The 13384-nt window shown below is 36.7% G+C and overlaps 1 protein-coding gene across 1 annotated transcript in view; it reads left to right on the top strand.

The window, feature by feature from the left end:
• LOC121426822 (protein eyes shut homolog) overlaps nt 1-13384 on the top strand; it is a 70267-nt gene that overhangs the window by 17456 nt on the left and 39427 nt on the right. Inside the window, exons 14-28 of the mRNA XM_041623224.1 lie at nt 200-299; nt 1232-1474; nt 1750-1913; nt 2428-2579; nt 2986-3239; nt 3390-3594; nt 4202-4347; nt 4794-4965; nt 5579-5745; nt 7647-7883; nt 8457-10472; nt 10926-11208; nt 11741-12061; nt 12344-12525; nt 12959-13132. Of these exons, the coding sequence (XP_041479158.1) occupies nt 200-299; nt 1232-1474; nt 1750-1913; nt 2428-2579; nt 2986-3239; nt 3390-3594; nt 4202-4347; nt 4794-4965; nt 5579-5745; nt 7647-7883; nt 8457-10472; nt 10926-11208; nt 11741-12061; nt 12344-12525; nt 12959-13132 (4816 nt within the window). The remainder of the gene's footprint in view (nt 1-199; nt 300-1231; nt 1475-1749; nt 1914-2427; nt 2580-2985; nt 3240-3389; nt 3595-4201; nt 4348-4793; nt 4966-5578; nt 5746-7646; nt 7884-8456; nt 10473-10925; nt 11209-11740; nt 12062-12343; nt 12526-12958; nt 13133-13384) is intronic.

Below are 13384 nucleotides of genomic sequence, written 5' to 3'. Positions count from 1 at the left end.
ATCTTTTATTCCTAAGAGGAGATAATTCCTGTGTGGAGATAATTCATTTGGATATTGCTGTTTTATTTCTTGATATTTCTGTTATACATGTACATGAATATACCTCTGTAAGTAAGTGCCACAAATCAACCTGAAATAGGCTATAATGTTTATGTGTTCTTTTAAATGTTTGGCACCTGTATTGTCTTTTCTCTTGCAGATCGAGATTGATGAGTGTGACTCAGATCCATGCCAAAATAATGGAGAATGTGTTGATGAAATCAATGGATATGTTTGCTTTTGTCTACCAGGATTTACAGGTTAAAAAATTAGCAAATGATTCTTCCAACCTTATAAGTTAACCCTTTTTTAAGTCTAACTACATGTAAGATTTTTAATTTGCAGTGATTTACTGTTTAGCCTGCATGTTTACTATTACAACTACTTATCCGTATTACTTTTTTTTTCTTACAGACTATTCATTTAAGTTTTGATTTTGATAACATATTGATGAAATGCAAATGTATCTATGATATAGTGGATCAGATGATTTTCCCCACAAGCTTTTAACAGGGTTAAGTGAAAAGTTTTATTGGTAATACGTGAAGTAGTGACTCAACTGTTTGTAATTACCTTCATGTGTATTAACTCATTAACTTTGATTTGAAATTGAAACACATTCTTGACAATAATGATAAATGTTGTTCTCAGATATCAATTTACAGGTTTATCATTTGTCCAATTACCAACTCGTTTACTGACATTTGGTCTACCATCAGTTCGTCCACTATCCACATGGTCTAATTACAATTTTGTCCACTCACCATTTTGTCGAGTAACCAGTTGGTCCAATAGCTAATTAGTCATACTGTGTGGTCTAATTGGACTAAGTGTTACTTGGGCAAAATGAATTAAAATGAAATGAATATTAGACCAGCTTATTATGAGACAAAATGGTCAGACGAACTGGTGATTAGACAAAGTGATAATTGGACCAAATGGTTGTTAGACGAAATGTTGATGGACGGAATAGCATTAGACTATTAAATGAAGGTAGACCATGTGATGACGATGGACAAGTTGGCAATTTAGACGAATCAGCAATTTACCATCTTACCTACATGTAGGATGGGGGGGTAACATAAAGATTTACAATTGGTTCGTAGAAGGACCTGACTGATTGATTCTCATTATTGTCACACAAACATGCTTTAATTCATATCATTTCCTCCTTTCATATCAAATTATGCAGGTGTAGAATGTGAGATCAACATTGATGAGTGCGCTTCAGAGCCTTGTTTGAGAGGAGGGACATGTTTAGATGGTATCAACTCATACCAGTGTCTCTGTCCTACTCCATACCGTGGGGACAACTGCTCTCTTCTGCCATGTCAGGTCTTTCCATGTGAGAACAATGCCAACTGCACTGACTTTGTCAATGACCTTGAGACCTACCCACTGGGCTTCTTTTGTGCCTGTAATACTGGATTCATGGGTGAGACATATTTCATTTAAGGTTTTCTTGCTAATTTTGTTTAATGACTATACAATCCAATTATTTACTGTGTTTTTGTATCTGTTTATCAATTTAATCAATGATGTATCCATAATTACTGAATATAGATATTTCTCATATGTAGAATTAACTTTTACATTTACATGTATCTATTTATCTTAATTTTGTATATTTCAACACTGGATATTTAACATTCAGTTATTATTTCAAGCATTGTAAATTATACAAATGACCCACTATGTTTCATCCAATAGGTCAGCGATGTGAAGTGAACATCAATGACTGTTCTCCCAATTCATGCAGTGGCAATGGCCTATGTATTGATGGTATACTTGGCTTCTCATGTTTATGTGAACCTGGCTGGGCTGGCAGGGATTGTAGTCTGCCCATTGATGACTGTGTGGATAATATGTGTCAGGTATGTTTACACAAATTTGGGTGGTGAAACCAGCATGATAGTGGTATGCATTATACATTGCATTTTTGATCTAATATCAAATGGATATGGAAAAGGGGTCTCTGTTTTATACTGATGCCAATTACAATTTTGATAAGACCTTGAAATAAATGAAAACAATATCCGGTTCTTAGTTTAGCAAGAGTAAGGAAATAGCAGAAAGATATGTGATCTCTCTCCCCCATCAAGATCAAAATTGAGATAACTTTAGTGTTCAAATAATTGTACAGTGTTTGGTTATTGCTTTAGTGAAGTTAACTCACACTGATTGATGATATCCATATTTATGCATGTTAAATGTAATTGTTGTTTTAGAGGGCATTCCTAAATCCTTATAACAGATATCAGGATGCCGGAAATAGAGTGATATGCATGTGTAATGCATAAATAAGAATTTCAAGTGATAGAAAAGTTGTATAAATCAACATATCCATGTTGAAATTTAATTAGATGTGTCAATTACTTTTTCTCTCAGAATAATTCTACTTGTGAAGACTTGAATCAGGCTTACCAGTGTCACTGCATCGAAGGCTATGAAGGAAACTTTTGTGAGATTGAGATAGATGAGTGCTCTTCTGACCCATGTTTGAATGGAGCCACTTGCATAGATCACTTCAACAGATTTGAGTGAGTACTTCCAGTTTGTGAATGTAAAACTGTTAACATTGATTTTTGTGGAGTAGCATTGTTGCCTACACTGTACCCATTATTGCAAATGCCTTTTTTTACGGTGCTAAATCAAACATTAATAGTATTGATAGTATAGAAAAAGTAAAAATACTTCTTACTTTAAATTATAAGGACCCCCCCCCTGCTGTTTTCTAATAGGAAACACTCAGAGGTATTGGATAAAGAAGACTTGGAAGACAAATGAAATCTATCCGTTAATCTCTTTATGTCCTGATGATAGACGGATTCAAGTCAGTTCCTAAGAGAAACAAGTAATATGTTTACCAAAACAAAATATTGCACCCCCTCCTTTTTACTGAATCCTATACTGTGATGGATCATTCATCTTCCTTTGTTGTTTCAGATGTATCTGTCCTTCTGGTTGGATGGGGACCACCTGTGATCAAGATGTTGATGAATGTGACTCTAATCCTTGTCAGAACGGTGCTCGCTGTCTCAATGGACCAGACAGGTTTAGATGTGACTGCCAGCCTTTCTTCACAGGGACATACTGCAATGTGACCTTTGACCCTTGTGACCCAGGGTTCGACCAATGTCAAAATAATGCAACCTGTATCACGCAAGTGGATGGGAGTTATCGGTGTACCTGTTTGGAAGGTAAGTGATTTCTGTTGTGTTTACATTGTATTTAGTAAACCTAGTTCTCGGGCAAAGCCAGTTTCTATAAATCATTACTTGGCATCTACTTTTGATTTACTTATACTTAGGATTTGTACCATCTTTGTCTCTCCTGAATTCTCCCTATAGGCTTTGAGGGCTACAACTGTGAAGTGAACACCAATGAATGTGCATCCTCACCATGTTTGAATGAAGCAGCATGCTTCGATGAAGTCGCTGGATATCAATGTTTCTGTTCAATTGGTTTTAGTGGTATCCATTGTGAAGAGAATATTGACGATTGTCTTCCTGATGCCTGCGCTAATGGAGGAACCTGTGTGGATGGTATTAATGGGTAAGGGATTGGTTCTACTACGTATTGACCCTGTTATGAAAAATAATTCTGCATTTCATGTTTTGAATCAATAACTTTTGTTTTTAATAGTTAGAGAAAATGACATATATCACAAAAAATTGCAAAATCTCTTGTATGTATAATGTATATATTAAGATTTGTTTACACATTCAGTCCTTTACAGCCCCATCGGTCAGGGTTTTCAATTAGGGGGTTTGATTATTTCTCTTCCTTTGCTGAAAATTTTGACAAGCAAAAAAAAAAGGCATCTGTGAAAATCGTTGAGCATGTCGTCCCTAAAAAAACTGTTTTCCTCCCTCATTTTTTCTTGCTTTTAAAAATTGGGGGAAGGGGGTTTGATTGAATCCCCCCCCCTGGCTACGGGCTTGCTTTATACTTAAACAGTGGACTTTGATGTTAGTGCAAAAAAGAATTACTATTCATGAGTAAAGTTATGAGTAACTTAAGAGCACCTTCATGAAATAGCCATTAGTAATTTAACTATTCAATACTTGCTCTCTTTTGTCCCTTTGAGGACATGCTTTTTTATAATGCATTGGTATGTATGTATTGTTTTACAAATGAACTGTTCATAATGTGTTTACAGGTTCTCATGTAATTGTACTGCTGGATGGAATGGAGCCAACTGCACAGATAATATCGATGAATGTGAATCAGAACCCTGTCTAAATGGAGCTACTTGTATAGATCGTCTCAATAGCTATCAATGTGTCTGTGTTCCTGGATATACAGGTATATGAAAGATTTTGGGATAGCACGTAGAATTAAGCATGTTTTTTGTTGTAAAGATAAAAAGAGATTTGTGAATTTTTTTAATATGTCCCTGAAATGAATTTAAGTTTTTCATATCTAATATTAGGAGAATCATTTGAGGAAATAATATTGTTTTGTGTGTTGGCAAATGGTTGAATTATTGCTCTTAACAAGCATTTCACAAGGAATATTGTCATTGATTTCATTGATACATTTGATCAGTCATCCAAATGCAAGGATTTTAGTCACTTATAACAAGTGTAAGTTAAAAAATCACTGACCAATCATTTACTGAAATTCTCTTGGGATGTTTGCACCAGCATAATTCAAGATCACCTTGGGCCTCTCTCCCAACTCACTTTCTAAGTAGTTTTTCATCATTTTTAAATGATCTTTAAATTGATTGATTGATTGCATCCTATTAGGTGTCCTGTGTGAAGATGACATTGAAGAATGTCTTTCAGAGCCTTGTCTGAATGGTGCAACCTGTGTGGATGACATCAACCAATATGAGTGTTTATGTGTGGCTGGGTTCTCAGGTTTGAACTGTCAGGACAACATTAATGATTGTCTTCCACATCCATGCAGTAATGGCAGGTATGGTCTATTTAATTATCTAGCACTTCACTGTGTGAGAAACATAGAACCTTTGGTTGGGGTTGGTGTGTTTTATGTGAACGTAATTCTGAGAATGCGCACATAATGGGTTGATTCCTGAAGAAAGGGTAAAGACCCCAAGATTAATCAAAGTGTTATTATTTTCATCTTTGGTGCTAATTTTTGAAAAAGATATGACTTTGGCCCTGACGACATTGATAAAGAGTTGACGTGCAGCTAGTACTAGTGAATTGTTTCAGCTGTAAAACACTTTTCATGCAGCCCTTATAAACTTTATATATATATAGATTTAAGATTCATTTAGAGTTACATTCTGGCTAAGTTGACTTCTTACCGATGTGATTTGTCTTTTAACACGTTTTAGAGAGTGTATTGAATATTTTTCTGTTTATAGTTATTTTGCATGAGAAATAATATAAATCCATATTTTGATTAAGTATGACAACACATTAGTTTGGAGACAATATATTCTTTTTGCTAACTGATGTAATTACAGCTTAGTAATGTGTTCATATGGTCAAATTGTTTTATTCATTAAGTAAAGACATTGTACAAACATGTTGGTTTGATGAAATTCTTTGTATCAATACAGCTGCATTGATGAAGTGAATGGATACCGATGCGAATGTGACCCGGGCTTTCAAGGGTTCAATTGTACCGAGGATGTTAATGAGTGTGAAAGCTCCCCTTGTATGAATGGAGGCCAGTGTAACGACCTTGTTAATCGATACACATGTACATGTGTGTTTGGATACACAGGTAAGTTTTTTGCATATACAATTTTTGTCTCACCTGCGAAGCAAAGTGAGACTATAGGCGCCGCTTTTCCGACGGCGGCGGCGTCAACATCAAATCTTAACCTGAGGTTAAGTTTTTGAAATGATGTCATAACTTAGAAAGTATATGGACCTAGTTAATAAAACTTGGCCATAAAGTTAATCAAGTATTACTGAACATCCTATTAGAGTTTCATGTCACATGACCAAGGTCAAAGGTCATTTAGGGTCAATGAACTTAGACCATGTTGGAGGAATCAACATCGAAATCTTAACCTGAGGTTAAGTTTTTGAAATGTCATCATAACTTAGAAAATATATGGACCTAGTTCATGAAACTTGGACATAAGGTTAATCAAGTATCACTGAACATCCTGCATGAGTTTCACGTCACATGACCAAGGTCAAAGGTCATTTAGAGTCAATGAACTTTGGCCGAATTGGGGATATCTGTTGAATTCCCATCATAACTTTGAATGTTTATGGATCTGATTCATGAAGCTTGGACATAATAGTAATCAAGCATCACTGAAAATTTTGTGCAAGTTTCAGGTCTCATGATTAAGGTCAAAGGTCATTTAGGGTCAATGAACTTTGGCCGAATTGGGGGTATCTGTTGAATTACCATCATAACTTTGAAAGTTTATTGGTCTAGTTCATTAAACTTGGACATTAGAGTAATCAAGTATCACTGAACATCCTGTGCACGTTTCAGGTCACATGACCAAGGTCAAAGGTCAATGAACTTTGGCCGAATTGGGTGTATCTGTTGAATTACCATCATAACTTTGAAAGTTTATGGATCTGATTCATGAAACTTGTACATAAGAGTAATCAAGTATCACTGAACATCCTGTTCGAGTTTCAGGTCACATGATCAAGGTCAAAGGTCATGTAAGGTCAATGAACTTTGGCCATGTTGGGGTTTTTTGTTGAATAACCATCATATCTCTGTAAGTTTATTGGTCTAGTTCATAAAAAAGGGAAATAAGAGTAACCATGTATCACTGAACATCTTGTGCGAGTTAGAGTAGTATTCAAAGTGAGCACTGCTGCTATATTGAACCGCGTGATGCAGGTGAGACGGCCAGAGGCATTCCACTTGTTATTAGATATGAATTAGAGCACAATTAAGATTCATTGATGGTTTGCATTATGTGGATAAAAATAATAACTGTAGCACTGAAAAATAGTTAATGTAAAAAGCTTTCTTACAGCTGAAAGGTTAGTTCATTCCTTCTGATTTGCAGGGCACCACACACAACTTGTTATATTTTATTTAAACATCTCAATAGATGTTGCAGGTTTCGGTTTTGATTTCCAGAGGAGAGGAGAGATTTAATGACATTTACACAGTTGACATCTCAGTTAGGTGAAAAATTAGTTTTATCAAAACTTCAGTTTGTTTCAAATCTACAAATGGGCAGTTCTTATGTTCTTTAGCTAATAAGTCCTTATTTACTGCTGAGGTTTATTTTTCTTGGAAGCCAACCAGAATCTACCTTAGTCTTGCTGTCAGCCTAGACAAGTTTGGTTAGAATAACTTTGTGTAACCCTGTTGATCCCACCCCATATTCTATATAAAATTACAATTAGCCCACTCAGAATATCATGCCAAATTGTCATTTGACTAATGGTAAATATACTTTTTATTGATTCAACTTGATATTAGACACTCTGGCAGTTTAAGACCAAATGATACAACCAAGTTGCTGTAATTTTTTTGGATAAAGAATAGGGAATACTATAGAACTATAAATATAAGATGTTGTGAATGTACATGTGCATGTGTGTATACATTAGAGTAGCATTTCCATTTCCAGATATTTTTTTCACAACTTGATGATATGAAAATAATTCATTATACCTCTTTCTATTGATAAGGTTATAATTGTGAATTTGACATTGATGTTTGCATGGACACTGCACTCAACATCACTCAATGCCAGAATGGAGCTACATGCATGGATGGACAGGGACCAGCTTTCACCTGCCAGTGCTTACCTGGTTTCACAGGTGTCTACTGTGAGATAGACATCAATGAGTGCAACTCGAGTCCTTGTGAAAATGGAGCAACCTGTACTGATCTGGTGGCAAGCTTCATGTGCACATGTGCAGAAGGTAAACATTAGCTCTTTACAAAATCAAAATGAGATATAACCCCCCCCCCCTCCCCCTTCCACTTTGGCAGTTTTGGCATTGTCAGTGCATGTTGAAATTAAGGATAATGAAGTGTTGGTGCTATCATCTTTTAATTGAAATTAATTGTCACTTTTTTAAACTACTATGAATTGGCCAACATATATCACAAACATTTAACCGTTTTTCAGAATCATATAGAGACTTGACAAGGGAGAACAAACTTTTCTTGATCATTGCTGTTATGTACCACTTCAATAGGTCTAAAAAAACAAAACTTTAAATGTTGATGGAGAAATCTGTTTTTTATCGTAACCATTCTGAACCCAGTCACATTGTATACATTAATACTTCTGTTTTATTTCCATGAAATTTGTTATCTGATTGGCTATGGAGGAATGATAATATGATGGCAGAATTACAGTTTCTGTTGCAACATGACACATTGTTTCATGCATTCTCTTTGTTGATACCTAATGGCATTCTTTCCAATGTCACAACCACAACAATCTCGGATATAATCTCAATTGCTTTCTATGAATTCTTGTCATGCAGGATGGACAGGAGTGTTGTGTATGGAAGATATCAATGAATGCCTGTCATCACCTTGCATGAATGGTGCCCTCTGTAGACAACAAGCAGCAGGAGATGGATACGAGTGTTACTGTGCACCAGGCTTCCAAGGAATCATCTGTGAAGAGGACTATGATGAATGTTTATCCATGCCTTGCCAGAACAGTGCCCTATGTGTTGACCGTGTTGATGGATACAACTGCATATGTAGCAGTGGGTTTACTGGTTTGGATTGTGGGATAGATATAGATGAATGCCTCAGTGAGCCATGTATGAATAATGGAACATGCAGCCAAGTTGAGCCAGGGGATTTCATTTGCGAGTGCCCACCAGGTTTCTTTGGGACACGCTGTGAGTCAAGGGATTTCTGCTTCAGTCAGCCTTGTGCCAATGGAGCATTTTGCTTCACATGGGCTTTTGGTTTTCAGTGCATTTGTCCAGCTGGATTTACTGGTGTTACTTGTGAGACCAGATTGCTGACCTCATCTAGTATTTCAAGCTCAATTGCTTCAGAATCATCTACATTTTCTGTGAGAGAAACACCAGTATCTACAGTGGTAATGATATCTACTTCACTCGACAGAACCTCACTGCACACTGCGATGCAGTCATCTAATCAGATGTCTTTAGAAACGTCCATCCTTGCAACAACTTCATTGAGAAGAGGCAGTTCATCGGTCACATCAGTACCTATGCCTTCAGAATCTTCAGGAAGTGGTTTATCTAATACAGTAGATATGATGTCATCCACTCAAACAACAGAGTTTTCCTCTTTTCATTCCACATTAGATGAGAGTAGTGATCTGACACGTTTTATGTCATCGAGTCTGATCCCAAGTAAAAGCACAATGGCATCCTCTTCAACTTTTGTGTCAACAAACTTTCCAAGAAGTGATTCTACTTTAGTGGTACCCACTAGTTTCCCTGCAGACTCATTCCGTTCCATGATTAGTCCAAGTACCCCAACTATCACCATAGAATCTACCAGTTTACCCTTGGTATCTACTGAAACAGACATGAGTCAGACTGGTGTCTTATCATCTCTACCTGATACTCCATCTCCCTCAATGACAAGCATTGGTCCTTCATCATTCACCACCCCACTCTACTCCACAATCATGCCATCAGAAGTAACTATATCATCAGTCACAATTTTTCCTTCTGTTTCATTATCAACTACAGTCATGCAATTGTCTTCATCAACTCCATTTTCTCCAACTCTGATGGCATCATCATCCTCAATGTTTTCTCCTGTTCCTTCACCTTCCCCGCAAGCCACTCCATCATTATCATCTTCAGTCCAATCACAGATCATGATGACACCTAGCCAATCAGATATCATGATGACATCATCACTTGTGCCCCAGTCCACTATCACCACTCAACGGCCACAAACGCAAACTGAGACTCAAACATCAATTTTCCAAAGCTCACAACTGTTCACTTCAAGTGTAATGAGCTCCTCTCCACTAATAATGTCATCGTTGATTCTGTCGACCAATATTGTTCTTCCATCAATGTCTGCATCTCTGATGAGTAGCAATGATAGGTCTTTCAGTACAGAAATGATAAGTAAAACATCATCAACATTAATTGGACTCCCAAGTTCATCTTTCCTCCCTGTCAGCAAATCATCTGAGACCACAATATCATCATCTGCTTCTGTGACCTCATATGACCCTTCAACTCTGACATCAGAGTCATCCCTTTCAAGAACACCTACTATCACCCCATCCATGACATCATCATATTCATCAGCAATGGTCTCTGCTACACCGAGGCCCACAACAGAAGTGACAACACCTTCATCAGAAGTGACAACACCACCCTCTACCCCCTCAACAACAATAGAACTTTCCACTACAACCTCACCTCCAAGTACATGTGAGACTGTTCCATGCCTGAATGGAGGGGTGTGTAGAAATCAGACATCAGGAGAGAAGCTACTTTTTGAATGTGACTGTACCTTCAGGTTTACAGGAAGCCTCTGTGAAACAGGTGATTTTCTTTTCTTATAGTATTTTCACTTCTACATTGTTCAACGGATTACATAGTATGATCATGACCAGATCCAACAGAGATAAATACAACTAGAACAAACAAATTATCAAACATGTACAGTTATTGTAGGTAATTAGAGAAACAATAATGTAATCTTTTTTAACAGATTTTTGAAAACCCTTGAAACTTTATACAGATTTGATAAGAATGGTAAGTTTAAATGATTGGATTTGTATCGTGTGTAAGGAAATTAAATGCATGCATTATATTTATCATAATAGAATGTTAAATACATAAGCATGTATATTAATGAGAGCGAAAATAATAATGAGGAGCATAAAAAAGTTTATAAGACCTATTTAATTGGCAGCACGGTTTATTATTGTTTTTTTTATTTAAGGAATTATTTTACGCAACAAACATTCTCATATGTACCATTTTTCCGTGTAGAACGTGCTGTGCATTTTCCCTCGTTCAATGGAACCTCATATCTAGAGTATGCTCCTCTGGATTGGTCATCTTCTTCATCAAACACTATCTTCATCAGTATAAAGACAGCAGCAACAGAAGGGACTGTTCTGTATTCAGTTAGTGATTCCTCCAGTGACTTCATTCATCTGTTCATTCAAGATAGTCATCTAGTCTATGAGATGAGCTGTGGACTGGGTCAGGTTGTCAGGGTGGAGTCAAGCGTTGTCGTAGCAACAGATGAGTTGGTGGAAGTTTTTATCAGGTAAATTGGTAGTCTACATTTGCATGATTTCTTTGTAAGATAAAACTTTTTCACCGTGTACTTATTTGGGCACCAATAATTTGCAAATTGATTACAATGTAGGTTTTCTAAAATGTGAATATCTAATTGCCTTATGAAAAGTACTATTACATGTATTTGAATAATTAGAACAATTGTTTGTGATTCATTCTTGTCATGAACAATTCATTATATTTTTAGTGCATTGTCTCCACATCATACAGGTACTGTGAAGGCCTTATGTCTGTGCCCTTGAATTTTCAGGTCATGGTGTAATAAATATATATATTAAGTAATGGTCACTCTAGTGACATGATAACGTCCCTTCGGAGGACTATTGCAAAGGATATGCGTTCAAACACAACTCTAAAATTCAAATACAATTGATGTTTAACCAATCAGAATAGTGCGTCTGTAACTTGTTTCTGATTAATTGAGTAGAGTTAAACTGCAACTATTTCTGTACCAAGACCCTGCTGTATATTACTGCTGTTTTATTTTTCTTTTGTTTCAGCCAAACAAGACCATACATTGCATCCATGATATGTGGGGCTACCCTCACAGTGAACAACCAAGAAACAACCAACCAAATCTTCTCTTTCATCTTCCCCTTGCCACTGGGCCCTCTGTACCTTGGAGGTACTCCCCAGGGTATGGCCCCTGATGATCTCCCATCACCCATCGTAGGGTACCAGGGGTGCATGCGAGTTCTTGAGATCAACCAAGTTGAGAGTTTGCTGTTTGATGATTCATTGGGAGGCAGGAATATTGATGAATGCGTGACCACTGAGCCTTGCTCATATCAGCCATGCCGCAATGGGGGAACCTGTTCTGTGTAAGTTTGACCCCTCATCTTCAATTCACAGAGCGGTCTTCATAATATCTAGACCATGTGCAAAATATATACCGGTAATGGTTGGAATATTTTTCCTGAACACTTGAGGATATTGAAAATCTGATATCTGTTATGATCTTTGTTTTCTTTACACTGTAAGCATGTTTAAAGGAATGTACTATTTATATGTAAATATTAGGACTTAGTACAGATAGATTTATGCAGAAGAATAGGTTCATAACTGTGTAGCTCCATTTTTACTGATTTCTACCGATCCCTCAGGTCACCTGATGGCACGACATGGTCATGTGACTGTACTATACCTTATGGTGGAGTGCTGTGTGAAAGGCTAATTGATCATTGTGAGGGGTCTCCTTGTCATGCAGGAGCATCATGTGTATCACTTGATGAAGATTTCCTGTGCTTGTGTCCATATGGCAGGCAAGGCATCATATGCGATGAAGGTGAGTGACAGTAGTATCCGCACTAAGAATATCAATAAAAATTGCAATGAGAATGAGAATAATAATTGACAATGCACAGGTCACTGACATTGACAAGGACTGTGACTGTGCATCAACCCGAGTGTCAAGTCTGAAAGAATTGTTTTGTGCCATACAAGAACGACTATTAATTTGACAATATTATGACTTTGACTCTGGTTATGACTTGGTCATGACTGTAATAATGACAGTGGCTTTGGCTGTGGATATTGCTACGATGATAATTATGATTGCGCTTGCCTGTAAATCATAATCTCAATAACTGTTGCTCTGAATATAATTTCTGACTGACGGCAATATATGATAGTTGAAAAGTGTGTATAAGATCATGTTTCTGTGATTTCAATTTACATGTACAGCTTATGTTTTTAGTGAAATTTGTTTTATTTGACAGTGATCGTCATAACCAGGCCCTCTTTCAGTGGTATTGTAGCAGGTTATATGCCATATATCAGGTATGCTCGGGTCTTGAATTGGGACTTTCTATTGACCTTGAGGTTAAAGTTCACCGTTGATGATGACCAATCAGCTATCAGCAGCAATCTCATGCTTTTCTCTGGCCAAAAAGGTAAAGAAATATATGAGAAAAATATGTTGTGTACTTGTTAGTTTACTAATCCCTCATATGGATTACATGATCAATGGGTAAATGGGTCTATTTACACCAGTGTTTATGGATAAACAAGAACTTCTGATCTGTATTTTGTTCAGTCAATTGAGATGTGCTTTTGTAAATGTCACTTTTTTATGCTGAGTACGATGTATAACAGGATTCTTATGGGAAAAAAGGAATGAAAATTAAAAGAGGTTGAGTAAGATA

Source organism: Lytechinus variegatus, chromosome 1, assembly GCF_018143015.1.
Source record: "Lytechinus variegatus isolate NC3 chromosome 1, Lvar_3.0, whole genome shotgun sequence".
NCBI classification, from domain to species: domain Eukaryota; kingdom Metazoa; phylum Echinodermata; class Echinoidea; order Temnopleuroida; family Toxopneustidae; genus Lytechinus; species Lytechinus variegatus.
This window is presented reverse-complemented; position numbering and strand designations above follow the sequence as displayed.